Source organism: Vulpes lagopus, chromosome 19 (assembly GCF_018345385.1).
Source record: "Vulpes lagopus strain Blue_001 chromosome 19, ASM1834538v1, whole genome shotgun sequence".
In the NCBI taxonomy this organism is placed as follows: Eukaryota; Metazoa; Chordata; class Mammalia; order Carnivora; family Canidae; genus Vulpes; species Vulpes lagopus.
The window spans coordinates 38,203,901-38,227,113 of record NC_054842.1 but is presented as its reverse complement, the minus strand read 5'-3'; the positions used below and the strand labels follow the sequence as shown (position 1 = coordinate 38,227,113).

At 35.2% G+C, this 23,213-nt stretch overlaps 1 protein-coding gene across 2 annotated transcripts in view; it reads right to left on the bottom strand.

The window, feature by feature from the left end:
* Window positions 1–554: 554 nt before the first annotated feature.
* The window catches only part of RASA2 (RAS p21 protein activator 2), a 125,871-nt gene continuing 103,212 nt past the window's right edge, over window positions 555–23,213 (bottom strand). Inside the window, exons 18-24 of one of the 2 annotated variants that reach the window (XM_041734264.1) lie at window positions 21,856–21,929; window positions 21,229–21,338; window positions 6,562–6,644; window positions 5,688–5,896; window positions 4,873–4,976; window positions 4,332–4,521; window positions 555–2,943 (exon numbers count right to left, since the gene is read on the bottom strand). In XM_041734264.1, coding sequence (XP_041590198.1) covers window positions 2,913–2,943; window positions 4,332–4,521; window positions 4,873–4,976; window positions 5,688–5,896; window positions 6,562–6,644; window positions 21,229–21,338; window positions 21,856–21,929 — 801 coding nt within the window. In that variant the 3' untranslated portion in view covers window positions 555–2,912. The remainder of the gene's footprint in view (window positions 2,944–4,331; window positions 4,522–4,872; window positions 4,977–5,687; window positions 5,897–6,561; window positions 6,645–21,228; window positions 21,339–21,855; window positions 21,930–23,213) is intronic. The other variant, XM_041734265.1, reaches the window with a different exon arrangement.

Below are 23,213 nucleotides of genomic sequence, written 5' to 3'. Positions count from 1 at the left end.
CTATAAAAACCAATATTACTAGCAACATATTAATTTCCAAGTTAATAAAAATGGAAGCAGATAATATGGGTAAGACAGGTAATTTAACTCTAGAATGAGTCCTGTATTTTTCACATACTGTAAGGACACCTAAAAGGTTTTTTTGTAGCATTGTCATTACAGATGTACCGTTAGAACAAATTAAAGGTGCTTTTACTTAAAAAAAAAAAAAAAAAAAAAAAAAGAAAAGAAAGGAAAAAAAAGGAAAAAATCTGTTTTCTAAAATCTGGCATGAATGAGCCTTTCTGAAAACGAATGAAATTAGGCTTCAGAAACAAACAAAAGCCACATCATTCATCACTTTTTTCTTTTTAATAATAAAGAAATCCTAGTTTGGACACTCAACTATTCATTACCCGTGACATAAACATATTTCTTTGGCAAATAAAATCATTTAGTTTGATAAATTATATTCCTGGGGATAGAAAGCTTTGCTATTGCCATCATCTTATTAAATGAATATTAAAAAACCAAACTAAAAAAAGCCACAACAAACAGTAACAAGAACAGATCACTACAACTGCAACTGGTGGAAATGGCTAAACTAAGAACCAGAACTGGCATTTACAGCAAGAGTTTCTCCAAATCATCCTTTTCTCTCCTTCTGGGCATTTTTGAGTTTTTAGGCTGAAGTGAGCTGCCAGGTATTTTTTTCAAGTGTGGAAAAGGCAGAAAAAGCATGGTAGCAAAAATCAAAGTACCATAAGTAATAGCAGAGGAATGAGGCCCTTGGAAGCAAGTACCTAGGTTATCTTAGGGTCCTACTGACTTGGTCTCTTATTTCAGTAGACTTTCAAAGAAAATTAATTTAATTTCACATTACTTCTTTTTGGCTGTGGCAAAGCTGGTTAATTCCAGTCAAATAGGCTGTTTAAAAGTGTCATGTGAAGAAAACTATATGACTGAACTCTTCCCTTCTAATTCAGAGTTATGTATTCACACAGCCTTGATCCCTTTGATAATGCCATGATCTTTAAGAGCAATCATGATTGGGGATTTGATATCAGAAATATTTTAAAAATATTTCTTTTGCCTTGAAAAAATAGCAGAGGGCTAAAACAGCCATTAAAGCATAGTAGAGTGGTACTTGGCAATGCTCACATATCCTTTTCAGGTAGACATCTCAGAGACTCTTACGAGGAAATTTCAACCTGAATGAAATTCAGCAATGAGAAATTTATTAAATGGTTAAATTCTTTCACATTTATAAATCAGCGTAACTTATGTAACATACAAGCTCATAAAATTTAAAGGAGTCTTTCAAACTTGTCTTTAAACTGGGCTAGGAATAAACCTACCATAATGGAGACTAGGACCGATTCTTAAATAAAACCAATTGATTTTAACAAGTCATTTAGAGAAATACATTGCTCAGTTATAATCATTTATGGAACAACTCTGATTGTGTGCCAATGGTCTTTTAAAAAAATTCCCTAGTAACAATATAATTTAAAAAATTACTCACCAATAACATAATTGGCAAAGTGTATCCTGAAATATAGCTTATGCTCAGGAAAACAAACAAAAAAAAAGCACTACTAGCTAGACTTACATTAATAAGTCACAGTTTTAAACAGAAATATGTAAATACTCCAAGGTTTAAAGTACCACATTTAGAAAATGTTTTCAATTTAAAAAGACAAAATAAGAGTACCATGGTTTTTAATACTGATGAAGCAATGTGTATCCCTCTTAACTTCAAGGAGGCAACTTGCTTCGACTGCTTATTTACAATTATGGTTTCTAGGATAAAAGTAAATTATTAGGGAAAAATAGGATTCAAACAGTTGCTTGCCCAAACTCCATTTGGCTAGCAGGCAATAAGAAAACAGCAATGAAATATAAACATTTTCAGGAAAGCACTATTTCTAGACTTAAACACTGATCATTCAACTGATCATAAAGATTAGATACCATATAGTATCTAAAATATAATCTGGGGCAGCCCAGATTATTAAAGTGCGCCGAGTGACTGTTCTCGAGTTAGCTCTCACCCTCTCACTAGGAGGAGAGAGTCCTTATGGTGGCCCTTATAATAACATGGAATAACAGGTGAAGTCAAATGATTTCCCCATCACCTTCTTCCATTGGCTACTGTCTCTTCTTTTCCAGAAGAGATGTCCTTACAAGTCATGTTAACTCGAGCTCTCAAATCAAGAAAATGAGTACCTGATATTTAAAACAATGAAAAAAAATTTAGTGGTCTCACTGTATTTCATCTGCCATCACTCATCCCAAATGTAAACAAGATGCACACAACAGTACATGTTCCCTGATTCCTCCTGTCTGAGTTCTGTTTACATCTTTAAATAGGCAAAAGGATCTACCAACCTTCAAGGATGCTCTGGCAGTTTTCTAAAGTCCCTAATATAATTGGTAATGACTAACAGATGAAAATCTCTCTGTTTTCTTTTGTGAAGAGGGAGGGTCTAGATGAACTAAATGGAAAGCTCTGAATTGTCATGGATTGGATTTTCTAGTAAAACACAACACTGGCAGTATAGAGCAGGCACTAATGGTAGTGAAAAGTTCACAGAACATGGAGTGTTACAAGAAGAGATGGTTTCTTGCTATGGAGGAGTTCTCCTTTTGTTACAAAGCTTCTTTAGGAAAATTCTATTAAAAAGAAGCTGCAAACACACGGCTTTTGACATATAAGATATGAAGGGAATCTTGAGTTTCATATTCTCTAGTAATGCATCAATACCAGGATTCCCAGTTACTTTCAATTATTAAATATTAAATACAATGTGAATACAGGTGACACTGAAGCCAATGTTCATTCTTAAATACCAGGAGCAAAATAAATGATGAATTGAAAAACTCCAACAAAAATAGTATTTTCCAGTTCTTCTGAATCAGTTGGCCATACTCTAAGATGTTTTTCCTACAATTGGATTTTCTCTAGAAAATAAAAGAAAACCATTTTCCAAAAGTTAAAATATATAACACTTTAATAAGTTACAAATTATCTCACAGTATCCATTAAGTGTTTATAATTTCCCCTTGATACTCTCTCATTCAAGTCTTATTTCATTAATTCCGTATTTACTGATCACTTATTAAATCTTAGGCACTATTTTAGCAGCTGTGGATATAGCAGTGAACAAAATAGACAAAATCTTGCTCTCACAGAGCTTACTTTCTGGTATTGGGAAAGTAAAACAAACAAACAATGTAATACAAGAGAAACCAATTTTTTTAAAAAAAGGATTTATTTATTTGAGAGAGAGAGAGCACAAGCAACTGTGCACATAGAGAGAGTGGCAGAAGGAAAGAAGCAGACTCCCGCTAAGCATGGAGACGGAGGTGGGGCTCCATCCCACAACCCCGAGATCACGATTTGAGTGGTAATAAGAACTGGACACTCAACCAACTGATCCACCCAGGTGCCCTGAGATGCTGATATTTTGTCATAGAGAAAAATAAAGTTGGGAAAAGGTGGGGGGGGGGGGATAGGTATGATTTTAGAAGGGTGGTCAAGCACTGGATAGGACCTCAAATGAAAATTTCTGGGGACTCCAAGAGAATTGTATTAGCACTGTTAGAAGAGAACCAATTACACTAATGTAGAGAAGATAGGGCAGACTGCTTCTTCTTCCTTTGCCCCTCCCCCTCACTTGTGTGCTCTCGCTCATTCTCTCTCAAATAAGTTAAAAAATCTTAAAAAATTTTTTTTCCTATTGGTTAAGCCACCTAAATGGGGATTCTAAAAACACTCTAAATGATACTATGTAAGATAGTAGGAAACAGTGCCTGGTACTGGACTAAGCTCCTAGTGAAGCGTTAAATGTTGCTGCTGTCATCCACTGTGATATTCACCTATTTCTGAGATGGGTCCAAAGAATCAACTATAAAATACTTAGACCACTGTCACAGTTGATTTTTTTTTTTTTTTTTTTTTTTTTAGTACTTAGTATGTATAAGGCACTGTAGAAAATATTAAGATGGAAGAGAAAGGGTAAAACAAAAACAAGCTACTAAGTGATTTAATGAAATAATTAATTTTAACATTAGAAGTGGTGATAAAGTACGCCACCAACATAATGAAATGATACCAGAACTGCAAAGATCACTGTGTGAGTGGCCAGGGGAACTTTTGCATAAGAGGAAGGTTCAGAGCTGGGTCTTGAAAGATGAAGGTGAGCAGGAAGCCTGCGTGTCAGGTATAAGTACAAAGTAGTAGCTGGAATTTTTTTTTTTTAGTATCTGGAATTTCAAACAATGCTTAAAAATATGTTTTAAGTATCTTTTTTTGTTTGTTTGTTTTAAGTATCTTAAAAAATACTTACTCGCTTCCATATTTTGCACTACTTGATCTTTTCTTCCTATACTTTTCATGAGGTTCATCTAGCTTCTCTATGATGCTTTTTATTTGCTGAATTGTCTTAAAGGTTGTTACAGAATCCTCGATTACAAAATTAGAATAATCATCAGGCTCTTTTTGTGGTCCTTGGTAGACCGCTATAGTTCCACAAGCCTCTACAAAGAACAGTAAAATCTCTGATCAGAAAACTAAGTTCCATAAATCCAATTTTTAGTATAAGAATTTCTTGAGCATCTCAAGCTGGGAAGACTTCCCATCTGTGCAAATGCACAGATACATCACATGCTTTCATTTTATTAATTATGAACAACACATTTATGCAAAACCAGTTATCTTCTTGAGTGCCTATGAAAAACGCCCATTTAGGAGTTTATCAACATCCACATAAGTAATATTTTGGTAAAGCTACAAGTATTTTCAATTTTAAGATAATGCCAAAGCAATTATTTCAGGAATTGGTAGTGAAGGATCATGGTTATATAAAAATATTTTAATTGTATATTTACCTTCCATTTTCTGCAGCTTAAGTAAACTGAGGGTAAAAAGGGAGTAAATTCTTTCTGTTTCTCTGTCTTCATCAATATCTATTTGGATGTCTGCTGGGACACCTCTATGATAAAAATGAAATTAAAGTCATCGAAAAATTCCATTTTGTTAACATGCCGAAGACTTTGGCTGACTTGAGACTAAAATCAGAACCTCAGAACTTCGCAGAAGGAACTTCAGAAATCTAGTCTCGTTTGACAATTTAATAAAATGGGGACAAGAGAGGTTTGGTTATTATAGAACTCTAATCCAAAATCCAATCAAAAGAGAAATCATTTTCATAACACCTATGCGTCATCACAAAAGCAATATATTACTTCTTAAGTCCATAGGGCTACAATGGGTGTTCTATACAATTAGAGAATACCAAGTCCTTCCTTGCTCAGGCTTGTGCATCTACTTCGACATTGATCCCCCCACCCCACTATCTTTTTTGACTTGTGCCAACCATTATTTATTTATTTGAGAACATTTTCATTATCCCAAGAAGAAACCCTGCATCCATTAGTACTCCCCAAACCTCCCTCCCCCTAGGCCACTGCAACCACTAATTTACTTTCTGTCTATAATTTTACCTGTTCTGGATACTTGATATAAATGTCAACATATAGTATATATATGGCCTCTGTTTCTGGCTTCTTTACTTAGCCTATTTTCAAGGTCCATACATGTTGCATGTATCAATACTTTATTCCATTTTATGGCCAAATAATATTCCATTCTATTGCTATACCACACTTGAAATATTGCTTTTTTTAATCAGAAAGAAACTTACGCAGTACATGGCTTGCAGCCGAGGGCACTTTCACTGGTCTCCAGACAGCAGAGCCAGTTTCCATTTAGATACGCAGAGGGATGATATAAGCTGAGCCTGTTCTGATTGCATCGGCTCACCCTGCAGAGTACGTCTATCCATTCATTAGCTTCTACACAATTATTTGCCTGGACATAGAGTGGTTTCTCCATATGTATTACTTGGAACATCTTCATAGGCAATTAAGATAAAAAGTTAGTAACAGAGTCTAAAAATCAACACAGCACAAACAGAAAAAGATATATAAAAGAAATATATAGTTTGCTTGGCTAGATAACTGCTGCTCAGGTATCTTACAAATTGTTACTTTTTTTTTTTAATTTTTATTTATTTACGATAGTCACAGAGAGAGAGAGAGAGAGAGAGAGGCAGAGACATAGGCAGAGGGAGAAGCAGGCTCCATGCACCAGGAGCCCGACGTGGGATTCGATCCTGGGTCTCCAGGATCGCGCCCTGGGCCAAAGGCAGGCGCTAAACCGCTGCGCCACCCAGGGATCCCACAAATTGTTACTTTTCAAGTAAGTTCCAAGGACAATCTGTGTCACAGTACTAAGTAGTACTGAGAAAAGTACCTTTAAACTTAATAGGCTAGACACACTATATAAGGCATCAACAACAATGAACAATTTTATTTAAAATTAAAAAAAAATTTATTAAAAAAATTTTAAATTTGAGCATCGTGGACATTTCAGGAGCAATAATGGACAATTTTGACAGTTCTAGCCAGCACTTATAAAATATTAATGATTAATAGCAAATATAAAAACCTTGAAAATTTTCAATCAAGTAATATGTGCAATTTAAAAAGCTTTATATAATTAATCATGTAACTTACATTTTTCTTATTGAAAGAGCTCTCTTCCAGTTTTTCCACAGCAAGAATGTTTTTCACTGGAATTGTGTAAATTGCATCTTTGCCTAAGTATTAAAAGAAGAACAAAATTAAAATGATTTGCATCAGAATTATAAAGGTGAGGTTAATTCTGTAAAGTTTAATAAGCTCATCCTCTTCATAGCAGGAATATAAGTAACCTAAAGATTTCCAAGTGATGAACATATAAGCATTCTTTGTTTTATGGAACAGATGAATTTTTATTGCTTTCTATAAAGTGACTTTCTCTTTACCCTTTTCAATATAAAATTTAAAACATTTTAAAGGAAAAATGTAGGAATAAATTTGGTCTCGCAGAAAATTGAAATGTTACCATATTTTTTATGGGAACTGAAAAAGTAATATACTTAGCAGTATAGGCCTGCTCAAACCATGTCCAGACATGGAGTTTTCTTTCAAGGGAGTTCTCACGTAAGGAGTGAATCAGACTGCTAAGTGGATTTTCTGTTTTACAGTCTAATATTTAAGGGATTAACATTGAATGATTGATTCAATCATTGATTAACATGACTTTAAGTTAAAAAATTGTTTTTTACTATCATATACTGGCTGGTCAGATGACTAGAACTACCAAATTTACTCTAAGATACATAGGGAACAAAAGTAAAATTTTATTTGGTAGAGAGTGAATCAATCCTTTACCTAATTTAAGAATCTGAGTTTGCTAAAAGAGCTCTATTATAATATGACATGATGATATGATGCATTTTGATTTACAATTTACCTGAGAAAAGACCATATTTCATACAGTCATAGATACTATAATTATGACTTTTCCTGGTCATCTTGTAATGTTCTCAGAAAAACCGACGCTTTGCTTTTATTCTCTCAGAGCTTAAAGCAGAGTTTAATGACATGTATACTGAAGTGCTAGAAGTTAAGAACTTTATGTTCATACTGGTCCATGGATTAATGTATAGCTTTCTGGTCAAAGACAATTATTTGGTTAATAAATATTTTGGGTCTTTTATTTTTATTTTTATTTATTTATGATAGAGAGAGAGAGAGAGAGAGAGGCAGAGACACAGGCAGAGGGAGAAGCAGGCTCCACGCACCGGGAGCCCGACGTGGGATTCGATCCCGGGTCTCCAGGATCGTGCCCTGGGCCAAAGGCAGGCGCTAAATCACTGCGCCACCCAGGGATCCCTATTTTGGGTCTTGAACAGAGAGGTTAAACTAAAATATGCATTAAGCCTGGTTGCTGGTATAAAATCTAAAATTTGTATAATTCAAGCAGTTGTGATATACAATTTTATTTTTTTTTGATATACAATTTTAAAAAAGATAAAGTTACTTAGTTCGCGTATCATACATTTAATGCCTGGTATATACCAGACACTATTCTAACTACTTTAGATACAGCAGTAAATAGAATATATAAGGCCCCTCCCTAATGAAGTTTGCATTTAGGTCTGTGAAGACTGACAAAAGACAAATATTAGGTAGAGATGAATACTATAATGAAAATAACCTGAGGTGATATAATAGAAAGTTACTGGGCAGTTACTTTTTTTTTTTTTTGGGGCAGTTACTTTAAATGGGTGGTTATGGAAAACTTTTTTCAGGAAACATTTATTTTTTTATTTTTAAAAAATATTTAATTTGTTTATTTGACACAGAGAGAGAGCAGGAACAAGGGGAGCAGTAGAGGGAGAGGGAGAAGCAGGCTCCCTGCTAAGCAGGGAGCCACATGTGGGGCTCGATCCCAGGACCCTGAGATCATGACCCGAGCCCAAGGCAGACACTTAACTACCTGAGCCACCCAGGTGCCCCTCAGGAAACATTTAAATTCAAAAAATATAAAACATAAGTGCATCAAAAAATAAGAGAAAAAAAAAAAGAGAAAAAAAAAAAAATAAGAGAAAACTAGCAGCAGTCTCCTGGAAGCAGACAAGATCAAATTTATGGCAGCAAGGGGAGGGGAGAATAAACTGAAGGAAGTCATAGCCTGAACCACATGTAGGAAAAGACATCTGCAAAAGCAGGATTAGTTAGAAGACAGCTTCAAGTCAGAGTCATTGGACATAGACAGCTGGGGATTGGGGACACAAGGAGACTCTCTCTCTCTCTCTCAGACATACATCAGGATGATTAACAGGTAATCTGTACCTGGGAGAGCTCCCTGTCCCTCAGCTTGTACTAAACAGCGGTCAACAGAGGTTTATGTCCCAGCCTATACAGTAATGACCCCTACTGGGATTGCAGAGCACTGCTATGTCCCAGGTACTCACTGACCCTCAGGAGGGAAGGAGAGCACCCACACCAGAAGACAAGCAGCAGCCTTGCCCCTCAGAAGCTTGTCCTGTACCTCCCTCAGGATCTTTGGCAGTAAGCTACTGAACACTGAAGCAAGAGTGTAAAAACACAAAGATGAGCAAATCACCAAAAAGGTCACCAAACAATGAGGAAAAATTAGCACCCTGAAAGAGAGACATACATAGAACAAAGAGGATAACGTTTGGGGAACTGAGGGATCCAATAAAGTGCCTCTGTGTACTGATCTACATGGAGTAGCACCACAGAAATTCCGAGAATTTAGTAATTTCACAGGATGTTTCCATCTTTAGATTTGTTTAATACACGAAGCAATCATATACCCCAGAACTGCTATTATTTGTTCATTTCTGGGCAAATTCTAACATAGAATATATAGACAAAGTATATTGCTCCCAGACACATATACTATCATGTCATTAGAGTTACTGGTGTTAAATGAGATGAATTGCACATGATTAGTAAAACAGAAGATTTTACTGAGGATTCTTACAAATCCAATACAAAAGGACAAAGAAGAAAGTCAAAAAAGTTAAGAGCCATGATGGATGGATGTAGAAGTTTCAATACCTAATAAGAATTCCAGAAACAGAATAGAAAGAGTGTTCGGGAGAAAATTATCAATGAAAATATCCCAGAGCTAAAAAACAGGAATCTCCAGATTGAAAGGATCCAACAAGTGCTCAGCAGCATGGAAGGAAAGAGTCCATAACCTCACACTGGGGAGTAAAATATCAGAACTTGAAGGCTAAAGAAATTCCAAAGAGTTACGAGGGAGAAGAATCAAGACAGATTCAGAAGACATAAAAATTCTCACCAGCAATAATGGAAACTAGCAAACCATGGAATAATATCTTCAAAATTCTGAGGGAAAATGACTTTAAATCCAGTCTATCATTCAAAAAGTAAGGGTAAAATAGACTTTTTAAAAAATATGCATCGACTCAGAAAATTTATCAGCCATAAAGCCTACAGAAATAATTCTTTGAGGAAGCACTCTTGAAAAATAAATAATAAATGCAGAAAAAGGCAAATCTGTAGGATACAGTGCTGGGCAAAGAATTGGTAAGTGTGGGTAGAAAATTATGAAAATATAATGTAAAAAGGTAAAAAAAAAAAAAAAAGAGAGAGAGAGAGAGAACCTAGTCTTACAGTTCTGCATGACTTCATTAGGGAGATGCTTTGGAAAATAAACTGAAAGCATCCTACTGTTCTTTTCCTAATTGAATGCAGACTTTGATTAACTGTAGACATTAAGATAAACATACAAATTTAAATTTTATTTTTTTGTTCATGAGAGACACACAGAGAGAGGCAGAGACATAGACAGAGGGAGAGGCAGGCTCCCTGAGGGAAGCCTGATGCAGGACTTGATCCCAAGACCCTGGGATCATAACCTGAGCCAAAGGCAGATGTTCAACCACTGAGCCACCCAGGTGCCTCTATAAATTTAAATTTGTCTGTTAACAATTTTAGAGTAGAAATAGGATGCCCAAATTCTTAGAGAGAGAGAGAGAGAGAGAGAGAAAATGCAGTCAAGAGCATGTGCGGGCTTGCTTATTCCAATAAAAAGGCATGAAAAGAAAAATAAACCTAATAAACAGAAAACACAAAATAAAGCCATAATCATAGTAATCACAATAAATGTGAGTGAATTAAATTTCCCTATGAGATGAATGAAACCAAGTTTCAGATAAAATATCTATTACTTCTTCTAAAAGGTAAATCTAGAGTTACCATATGACTTATCAATTCCAGTCCTAGGCATATATACCCAAGAGAAAAAAAAACATGTCTACATAAAAACTCGTACATGAGTGTTCACAGAATTACTCATGATAGTAAAAAACTGGAAAGAATCTAAATGTACAACTTCTGAATGGATAAACAAGACTTGGCTTATACCCATACAAAGGAATATTATTCAGCCATAAAGGAATAAAGTACTGACTCATGGTATATCATGGATGAGCTTGGAAAACATTATGTTAAGAGAAAGAAGTGAGTCCTAAAAGGTTATATATTTTATGAGTCCATTTAGAGGAAATGCCTTTCCCAGGCAAATCCATAGACACAGAAAGTAAATAGCTGTTAGGAGGTAGGAAAAGGGAGGAATGGAGAGTGACTGTTAATGGGCACAGGGTTTCTTTCTGGGGTGAGAAAATGTCGTAGAACTAGTGATCTTACAACTTTGTGAATATAACAAAAAAAAAAAAAAATCCAAAAATCTTTCTGGGATTTGAAGTAGGATTATGTTAAAATCATGAACTGAGACACTTGAGAAGTGACTTCTTAAAATAATGTTGTTGTTGTTGTTTTTTTTTTAAAGATTTTATTTATTTATTCATGAGAGACACAGAGAGAGGGGCAGAGACACAGGCAGAGGGAGAAGCAGGCTCCCTGTAGGCAGCCTGATGTAGGACTCGATCCTGGATCCCAGGATCATGACCTGAGCCAAAGACAGATGCTCAACTGCTGAGCCACCCATCCAGGCGTCCCAAAATAATAAATTTTCAAATCTACAAACATGATGTATACCTATGTCCTCTTTATTTTATCTTAGCAATGTTCTGTAATTTTCAGTGCAGAGGTCTTACACTTCTTTGGTTAAATTTATTCCTAATTAGGAATAAATCCTTTTTGGGGAGGGGACTCCTACTGTAAATGATATTCTTAAAACTTCGTTTTCTGACTGTTTCCTTCTAGTTTATAGAAATACAGTTGATTTGTATATACAAATCATGTATCCCACAGCCTCACTAAATTCACTTATTGGGTCAAATACTTGAAGACTCTTTAGGATATCCTATGTATACCTTTTCTTTCCTTTCTTTTTTTGGCCCAATCTCCAGTACAATGTTAAATAGAACAGATGGGGGGATCCCTGGGTGGCGCAGCGGTTTGGCGCCTGCCTTTGGCCCAGGGCGCGATCCTGGAGACCCGGGATCAAATCCCACATCAGGTTCCCGGTGCATGGAGCCTGCTTCTCCCTCTGCCTGTGTCTCTGCCTCTCTCTCTCTCTCTGTGACTATCATAAAAATAAAATAAATAAATAAATAAATAAATAAATAAATAAATAAATAAATAAAACAGATGAAAATAGATAATCCTTGCTTTGCTCCTGATCTTGGATATGATGTTCCATTTATTGTAATTATTGATAACGGTTGTGTTTACACTATCATTTTGCTGTTTTTTTGTTTCATTTTGTTTCCTATTTATTCCATCTGATTTTTGCTCCTCTGTTCTTCCTCTCCTGCCACATTTATTTATTTACTTTTTGGGTAAGGGAGAGGGAATGGGCTATACTTTTTTCTAAAAATGTTTTTGTTCTAGAGATTATAGTATATAGCCCTGACTCATTATGGTCTACTTAAAATTATTGTGTCACTCCACATAAAATATAAGATCCAAACTTTTCCATCTCTTTCCTTTGTGCTATTGTCATATATTTTCTATGTAGATTTGTTATTAACTGTGTAATTCGATGTTATAAATTTTGCCTAGTAAGCAGTTGCTTTTTAAGGAAAATGAGAAAAGAGAAAAGGTATTCTTACATTTATCTACATAATTATCATTTCTAGTATTCTTCATTCCTTCCTGTGGCTCTAAGTTTCCATCTGGTGTTATCTTCAGCCTGAAGAATTTCTTTTAGCATTCCTACAGTGCAAACCTGTTTGCAGTGGAGTTTCCCAGCTTTCATTTACTTAAGGGATGTTTTCATTTTTAAAGGAAATTTTCACTAGAATTCTAGGTTGAGAGTTTTTTCTTCAGTACTTTAAAGAGGTCATTCCATTGTCTTTTGGCTTTGGTTGCTTCTTATGAGAGCTGTCAACTATATTGTTCTCCTTTAATGCAATCTGTCTTCTGTTCCTTTGCTTTCGAGATTTTCTGTATGTCTCTGGTTTAATTACTCTATGTCTAAGCGTGCTTTTCTTTGTACTTATCATGCTTGGAGGTCACTGAACTTCTAAGATCTATAAAATAATATTTTTCATCAAATTTGCGAAATTTTAGGCCCTAATTGCTTTAAAATATTTTTTTCTGCTTTACTCTTTTCTCTGCTCTCCTTCTGACACTAAACATGCACATGTTAGACTGTCTGATATTGTTCCAAAAGCCACTGAGAGTTTTTTTCTCTCCCAAGTCTTTTTTCTCTGTGTTCCTAGACTGGATAATTTCTATTAACCCATCTTCAAGTTCCCTGAACTTTTCTTCAATATTTCAAATGAAACATTTCACTTCTAGATTTCCATTTGATTCCTTTCAATAGTTTCTAACATTCTTGTGCTGAAATCCTTCTTTACTCATGACTATCCTTTACATTAAGTCCTTGAGGTATTTGTAATACCTTTAAAGTTCATGTCTATAATTATAACATGTAAACCACATAGGGATCTATTACTGACTCTTCTTCTCTTAACTATGTGTTCTGTTTTACTGTTTCTTCTCAAACTTGTTAATGTTTCATTGTACACTGCACATTATGAATGACACACTGTAGAGACTGGATTCATTTACCTTCCCCTTGAATAGTTACAGTTACATTAGTTGATCACACTGAGGCTTGGCTTTCTACTTTATTCTTAATCTCAGGACAGTCTTTACTGCTGAGCTACTGCCCTTTTGATCTTTCAGTGAAAACCTCAGGGAGTTTATTAAGCCCTTCCAAAATTCCAAACTGTTTTTCCTGAGGAGGAAAGAAATTGAAATCTCTGTTCATCTTTTTAAATCTTTCCTGTTACTGCTTTTCAGTAGCTTCTTTGAAATTCCCCCTGTATAAGCAGTTGAAGAGTCAGCCAAGGATTTCAGGGGCATTCACACAGAGATTGGAAGGCTCATCCTTTTTTTCCCTCAATTTCCAGCTTCTCTAGCAGCCGTAAGCTGTATCTTCCAACATCTGAAGCCAATAAAATGTGGCCTCCTGCTTGAATTTCAGCCATCTCACACTGCACAGGCTAGGAGTGCCTTCAGAGAGAAAAGCCATGTAATAATATATTCCAACATGACTCCCATTTTTGAGGGTCAAGTCCTTCAGAGTTGTATTATATATTCTTCCAAGTTAATTGTTACCTATCAAAGAGTTAGTCTAATACTGACATACCTCATTTTATTGTATGTTGCTTTATTGCACTTTTGTTTATTGCACAACGGATGTTGTGTTTTTAATAAATTGAAGGTCTGTAGCAACCCTGCATCAAGCAAGTCTATTGGTACCATTTTTCCACAGGATCTGATCTTTTCATGTCTGTGTCACATTTTGATAATTTCAAACTTTTCCATTATTATTATATTAGTTAAGGTGATCAGTGCTCTTTCATATTACTATTATAATTCTTCTGAGGTACCACGAACTGTGCCCATATAAGACAGCAACCCTAATTGATAAGTATTGTATGTGTTCTGAATGTTCCACCAACCAGCCATTCTCCCATCTCTCTCCCCTTCTCCTTGGGCCTCCCTATTCCCTGAGACACAATATTGAAATTAAGCCAATTAATAACTGTACAATAGCCTTCAAGTGAAAGCCAAGAAAGGCCAAAAGCTAAGCCTCTTGTGCCAAACAGTGTGCCAAGTGGTGAATGCAACAGAAAACCTCCTGAAGGAAATTAAAAATGTTACTCCAGGGAACACATGAATGATAAGAAACTGAAACAGCCTTATTGTTGATATGATAGAGACTATGTGGTCAAGACAGATGATCACACCAGCTACAACATTCCTTTAAGTCAAAAGCCTAATCTAGAATTAAAGCTTTAACTCAATTCTATCAAGGCTAACAGAAGTGAGGAAGCTGCACAAGAAAAGTCTGAAGCTAGCAGAAAAAGAAGGAAAGAAGCCATCTCCATAACATAAAAGTATACAGTGAAGCAGTAAGTGCTGATGTTAGAAGCTGCAGCAATTTATCTAGAAGATCTAGTTAAGATAATTGATAAAGGTGGCTACACTAAACAACAGATTTTCAGTGTAGACAGTCGTGTATTAGAAGAAGATGCCATCTAGGACTTTCACAACTAGAAAGAAGTCAATTGCCTGGCTTTAAAGCTTCAAAGCCTCAAAAGACAGGCTCTCTTGTTAGGAGCAAATGTAGCTGACTCTAAGTTGAAGCCAATGCTCATTTACCATTCAAAATCCTAGGGCCCTTAAAAATTATGCTAAATCCACTCTGCTTATGTTCCATAATTGGAATAGAGCCTGGATGACAGCACATCTGTTTACAACAGTGTAGATATATATTTTTTAAGCCCACTGTTCAGACTTAATGCTCAGAAAAAAAAAATCCTTTCAAAATATTAAGGCTTACTGACAATGCACCTGGTCACCCAAGTCCTCTGATGAGGATATACAATGAGGTTAATGTTATTTTCATGTCTACTAACATAACATCCATTCTGTAGCCCATGGATCAAGGAGTAATTTTGACTATAAAGTCATAAGATTTAACAATTCATAAGGCTATAGCTGCCAAACATGGTGGTACCTCTGATGGGTCTGGGCAACATAAATTGAAAACCTTCTGGAAAGGATTTACCATTTTAGATGCCATTAAGAACTTTTGTGATTTATGGGAAGAGGTAAAAATATCAACATTAACAGGAGTCTGGAAGAAAAAAGTTGAGTCCAGCCCTCATTGATAACTCTGAGGGGTTCAACTTCAGTGGAGGAAATAACTGCAGATGTATTGGAAGGACCAAGAAAACTAGAGTTAGAAGTGGAGCCTGAAGATGTGACTGACCTGCTGTAATTTCAATATAAAACTTAAATCGGAGAATAGTCTTATTATGGATGAGCAAAGAAAGTAGTTTCTTGAAATGGAATCTATTCAAGACTGGTGAAATGACACCATAGGACTTAAAGTATTACCTAAATTTAATTGATGAAGCAGTGGCAGAGTCTGAGAGGACTGACTCCAGTTTTGAAAGAAGTTCTACTCTGGATAAAATGCTATCAAACAGCATCACATGCTACAGAGAAATCATTCACAAAAAGAGTGATTTTTTTCAAGGCAAATTTCACAACTGTCTTCAATTTTATGAAATTGCCACAGCTACCCAACCTTCAGCAAACACTACCCTGAACAGCTAGCAGCCAAACATCAAGGCAAGACCCTCTACCAGCAAAAAGATGACACTGTGCTGAAACCTCAGAAGACGGTTAGCATTTTTTTTAAGCAATGAAGTATTTTTAATTTAAGGTATATACATTTTTTATAAAAGATATTATGCTATTGCACACTTAAAAGACCATGGTAGAGTGTGAAGATAACTTTATATACACTGGAAGCCAAAAATTCTTTTGACTCACTTTATTATGAATTAGCTTTATTGCTGTGGTCTGGAACCAAACCCACCATATCTCTGACGTATGGCTGTATGAGTTCCTTCATTATTGAGAACTCCTCTGTTTATTTTTTAAAAAGGCAACTTCATCACTGTAGTTATGTAAGCCCAAATCCTTGGAGTTATCCTTGGCTTGCCTTTCTTCCACTCTTGCTATCTGACCCTTTAGCAAACTACCTGAGTACTATCTTTAAAAAAGATCCAGAATGTGATCCATTTTTATTGCTTCCACTGCTACCAACTGGTCCAAGCCATTATCTTTGCTCCCCTAAATTACTGCAATGCCTCTTAACTGATCTCCTCACCCCTTTCATTCTATTCTCCATGTGGTATGAATGATTGATCCTATTAAAATATAAGTCAAATGATGTAATTCCTCACCTTAAAGCTCTCCAATGCCTTTCTATCTGACTCAAAGTTTCTGAATGGCCCACAAAGCCCTAAAAATATCTAGCTTCTCCATAGCCTTTTTGACCTAAGTTCCTATGATCACCCCTTTACTCTTTCCACCCCTCCTTAGCTATAAGAGCTTTCTCTTATCTCTTAAATATTCTAGGCAAGCTTCTGTTTCAGGGACTTTGTACTGGCTGCTGTTAACTATGCATCACTATTATCCCAAATATCCACATGACTCATCATCTTTAGATCTTTGCTCAAATGTCATTTCTTAGTGAAGCCCTACCTGGTTAGACTTTTTAATACTGCAACTCTCCTCATAAACCCATCATTCTCTATTTTTTCTCTGCTTTATTTTTATCTATCTCGTTTTGTATCTCCAACATACTATAAAATTTTTTTCATCGTGTATCACGATTAAAATTCCATGAGGGCAAACATTTTAATTTGTCTAGGCTTTCTCCAGAGCCTAGGACAGCATCTGTACATAGTAGGCACTCCATAAAATACTTGTTGAATCAACATATGATTGCAACAATGATGTTCTTTAGTTACCAAAGAAAAAAATACTGTAGAACATGGTGTGTGAAAATATGACCAGGTAAAAACCAAGTAAATCTAAGTGTACTGAGATTTATGTTTAAAATATCATTAAAGTTTCTTTTATATTGTCCATAAGCTATATGAACTAGAACATCTGATATCACATGGAAGTTGTATATGCTATGTATACCAGGTCTCCCAAGAGTGGACAATACCTAATCAAGTTTGGAGAGCACAGAAGGAATTTCAGAGATGAATCTGTTAATAATCTATTATTAGTACTCTTAGAGGAAATTTTAGAAGCCTAAAGCAGTGGTTCTTAAAGTAATTCAGATGATAATATATCTGGAAGACATGGGGCTCTTTGAAGAACACCATTTATTAAAAAAAAAAAAAAACTAATATATGGCTTAATGGATAGTAAAAGCATGGTCCCTGACACTGAGGATCTTACAGACTAGAGGAAAAGAAAGATAAAACTAAGGACTACCCAGTGTGACAGGAGTTATCCTAAGGTAATACAGAAACAGAATAAGGGAATAGCTCAACTAAAGTAGCTAGAGTCTTATTAAGTGACTTCTGTAACACCTGATACTTTATCTGAGGCTTAAAGGACAACAAATCACACAGGTGAAGAAGGAAAGAAAGGAATTTCTAGGGAGAGCATATACAAAAGCATGAAGGTAAAAGAGTACAAGTTAAAGGAACTACAAGAGCTAGTTTGATAAAGTGACATATGGACAATGTAAAAGATTTGGCTGGATGGGAAAGGAAGAAGCTGGAAGGTCAATAACTCAATTGATTTCAGCATACAACTAGAAGAACTTTTACTTATAGAAGATGACTACATTTGTAAATATAGCAATATAAGACCAAATCACAAGCACACATGCTCATAAAAAACTGCCTATATAATCATGACTGGTTGCTGACTGAGTGCCCTATAACACTCATTTGCCACACATTAATCTAGTTGTATTGAAGATAAGTCACATGTGATCACCTAAGCAGGCATAGCTTACTTAGGAAAAACTCTTAAAATTGAGAAAATTCTATTAATTCCTTTTCCACTAAATTGGGAAAAGACCATACTATTTGATTCTAAGTAGCAGAAATACTTGATTCAGAATACTAGTGTCCAGTAAAAGGACAGAGTGAAAGACTCAATCATTTAGAGCCATTTATAGAAAATTTGGGAGGCACTCTTTCAGACACCAAAGTCAGATAGCAAGTATAGCAAGAGATTTAGCTAGGAGACTTGGCTATCCAGAAACAGCAAGGAAATAGGAAGTAAGCGAAACATTTGCTTGAGCAATCAGAGAATCCAAAGCCCATGCATTTTCTTCATAGAGGAAAGTCCTTAAGTCTTTCATCAAAGCTTTTTAAACTTAAGCATAATTTTAATAAACAGTACCTGAATCCTCACTCACAGTGTACTGTGGTAAAAAATGTGGAGTTGCGTGATGGAGGTGGGAGTGAGATGTTACATTATGGTTCACTGACAGCGCAAGAAATTTAAGGTAACAAGCTGAATATAAAGGGGATTGAGTAAAACTGTATAAAGCAAACATAGGAATGCAAAAAAGCACAGCAGTCCAAGGCATTTAGCTGGGGAGTCAACAGCTGCACACACCCATAAGCAGCCCTGAAAACACCACTAAATCAAAGCACTGCAAAATAATTAAATTATCAATGACAGCCCCACGTTATCTAGAAGATGTTAACTTACGTTCAATGAATTCTTTTTTAGAAGGCAGGGAAGCATGTAATACATTTTGGAAAAATCCATCAAAATAGTTAAAACAAAAAGCATGGATGCTTAAAACTGTAGGCTTTGGTAAATAATCTTGAAACTTCATGTAACAGAGCTTATTCCTCCAATGTCTCATTCCAGTAGGTTAAATTTCTTAAGGCCTGAAAACAATGTAATTTCTAATGTGTCTATTTTATATCTAGAGCAGCCTAATCACTCTATAGAATTTTACCCTCATAAAGTTTACTAGCTAGAAGAGAGGTTCTTAAGAACTGTAGATGAACTTTGGGTCTACAAATTCATTGAAATTATATGCAAAATCTCAGGTCTAGTTTGTATGTGCATTTTTCTGGAGAAAAAGGCCAAAACTATCACCTGATTCTTAAAGTTCTAAGCCAAAAAAGACTTTAAATATTAGTTTAGATTAGAAAATACTTTAAATGAAGAAAAAACAGCTAATTTATTCATGGAAAATGACTAACTTCCCTTAAATTTTATTTCAATGCACTGTTAATGTAAACATTATTAGCATATTATGACAGCTACTTTTTAAAAGCTGCTATGTATGTGAAAGCATTTATATAGTATTCAACATAAGCTATAACTTCCAAAACACTCAAAATATAGTTACCTTAAAAAGTGCTGTCTGGAAGACTATGTAGCCTATTGCTCTTTAGTCATGTGACTACTGATATGCCATAACAAATTATCTAGGTGCTTAAAAATAAAATGACTTTGGTTTCTTATATCGTACTAATACATTTGGCCATACATAGTCATTTTGGTTGAGCCATAATAAGGAATAATTATGAAACAATTTTTCTTATGACTCTACTCTTCAAAAATCTCCACTCAAGCATTCTACTTGATTGAATCTATATTCTCTTGAATGTATCCTATGGCTGGTGTTTGCTATCATTTCAGAATTTTCAGCACAGTCTCTCTTAACAGATCTTTACCTAACAGGGCTAATGGATTAACTGAAGCTCTCCATGTTCTAAGACATAACAGATGATGCTCATTGGATGCTGAATGCTTGTGGTTGCTAGGCTACTACTATCTGTTTAGCTTGGATCCTTTGGTTTTCATTGGTTAGGCTGTTTTATTTACCAACTCCATTGGGTTTGTTCCCAAACCGACTTATGTCATTTTTCCATACTGCAATTATAATTTACTTAAACATATATATATAGTGACAAAGTAAGTGCTAAGAGGGTTACTGTTTATTTGAAAATCAGGTGAGTGCTCTAAAAAGCTTCAAAAAAGGAGATCCACACACATATGAAGTCGATTTATATGAGGTGAGACACCTATAAAAGATTAGGGGTGACTACCATGAAATCTAATAGGATTCTGTACTTGGATTACTTTTCAAGTATTTAAGTTCTGGATTCACTCTGGAGAAATCAACCAGAAAATTGACGCAGTATGGGTATATTTGCACAAGAAACACAAAGGGGAAATCCAATCTATAGATCCATATTTAAAGAAAAGATCTTGATTCTCTATCAAAAGATTCGGCAAGCGTATATATTAATATTTAAGATATGTATGTATCTTTTCGTCTGTTTTTAAATGATTCTTGCTTTAAGTGAACATCTTTGTATCTTGATCACCGTGAATAAAAGGATTCTACTAAATGTGATCCACGATTTAGTAATTAAGTTATTCCTGCTAAGATACCAGCTAATGGCCTTCTGTGGATCATTCATTACCCCAAAGGAATAAACTTAAAAACTGGACATTTTAGGCACCGAGTCAGTCCACTGAGGGACAAACCGTGCCTCTCTGAATCCCTCAAATCACACTGTAGGAAGATGGCTTTCTTTATCCAAACAGTCCATTGTGCTTTTTAAGGAGACAAATCATTATATATCCATCTTGAAGCTAGCTTGGCCAACAGTCTAGAATGAATATGATAACTGTATAGGAATCACAATCTATCATATGACTGTGGAAATTTTGTGCTGATGTTATCCAGCAAACTACTGAAATACTCTGATTTGTTAGATATTGATTCTTACCATTTTGGCTCTGAGAGTTTAAAAGAAACTTCTAAGTTCTAGGTAAGTGGGATTTACCAGTGTTTTTTTTAGAAAACAAAGCATGTGTGAGGATAAAAAATGGAATTTACATGGTATCACTTGTCAAATATTTACTGTATCCTTAATGTGTATGTATCACTGTGAGAAACTATATACTACAGTAATATTAGACAAAAGGTTCGCCAGAGCTACATTAAGCAGAAAAAAAAATCTTCACTGAGAACCAGGAAAAGACCCCAAAATAAAGCATAAACACAACTACCTGGCTGTTTGTGGTAGGTGAGCTCTCTGCTTGTTAAGCAGAACCACCGTTTCTTGAAATTCTTTTTCCCAATCCGAGTTCTTCCCTGAGCTCTTTTATACATCTCACTGCCAAAACAACAGATATGAAAATTTAGTTATGGATGTTAAAATAGTTCAAACAAAGCAAACATTTTTTAAAAATTTTAAATGACATGATAGGCTGTGTACGATCATAAGTATATAAAAAGGTCTTTGTCATCTATAACTTCTGCATTCACTTTGGCCATGCTAATGGAATAAAGTCTTTAATTAATTTAATATTTATAATTGTGCTATTCAGAACTAAAGGGGCCAACTTTAACTAAAGCTCTCCTTTAATTTCCAATGATAACATTACTTCAAGACTGAAGAGTGCTGTTACTTTTTCAAAGTACTCTAATACCCACAATCTCCTTATATTTATAAAGCTACTCTAGGACTCTAAGGACAAGGAATGACGCCCATGTGCAACTTACCTGATGGTTACTTAAACAGTTCTAACAGAGAACAAAACCTAGATTTCCTCACTTCCAGGCCCAGGCCTTTTGTACTTATATAAAATCTATACTGACACGACTTTAAATTTCTAGGTTTATTCAATTACCCTTCTTTCAGGTGCACAGGCTCACTCGTACCACTGGATTCTTTAGTTTCAGTAGATGAAATTTCATCCAAGAACTAAACAGGGAAATGAGCAAAAATTACACTTTGTGATAACATACGTCAAAAATTCAATTTATCTTAAATATCACTGAAAATATTGTGAAGTTTTTCTTTAAGGAATACACATAATTTTAACTTATAAAATATATAACTGTAGAGGAATTCCTAAGCTACACCTTGGATAGGTGTTCTAAAAAGTTTATTCTCAAGTTACTTAAAACCCAGAATATGTTTCCCTATAAAAACAGCTCAATCTACAATCCTTAAGCTATCATTCTGAAACCTATAAAGCTCTAAATAAAGAGAATTGTTTTGTTTTTGATTTACAGTAAAATCATTTGGGGGCACAACCTAACCTGAGCTATCAAAGGCTGTTCATAGTCTGGATTTATCTTATTTAGTGTGCTATGAATTTATGAATTTATTCATAAATTGTGCTCTATAATGTGTTTGATTATGGGGTGCTACCCCAGGCCCCAGTGGGGTATAAGACACAGCATACATCTATTATCTTTTAAAACTCTGAAAAACTGAATTCTGAAATATCTCTGGTCCTCAGGATTTTAGATACAAGATTGTGAACCCATATTATAGGTCAGGGATCACCAAATTATGGCTCAGTGGGCCAAATTCAACCTGCAGCCTGTTTTTGTAAGTCCTATGAGTTAAGAATAGTTTTTATATTTTTAAAGGGCTATAAAAACAGAAACAAAGAAGAATATGGGGCACAGCCTTTATGTAGCCAGCAAAGCCTAAAATAGTTACTCACTGGCCCTTTAAAGAAAATATTTTGCTGACTTCTATTATGTACAAATGACTGTACCCCTCAAAGATAGTATTCCACAATTATGGCTGAAATGTAACTGGATTCTCTGGAATAATGTGGAACTCTAATCACCAGTTATAAACTTCCTGGTGAGAATGGGAATGTGGTGGCTCAAGAAAGTTTGGAGTACCCATCTTTAGTAATGGCAAGGCACCCTTGTAAAGAGCAGTTAGCTTCATGAATATGCTACCTTGACAGGTCAACATCTTCTTCTGGCATGTGGCTGTCTCTTGATGAGAAAGAGAAATTAGTATTTCAAGGAACAATTCTTGTTCTCAGAGAGGAATCCTATTTTGTCCCATAAATGAGCTATCTCTTTGTTTAGTGTTTAGTCTTTGCTTTTTCCTTTATACTTTTCTGTGTTGTCCCACTTGGGACTAAAAAAAAAAAAAAAAAAGTACATTCCAATAGAGATAACACTGAAGCACAAGTACCTAAATCTAAACTAGAATTTGTGTGGAGTCATATTCTCT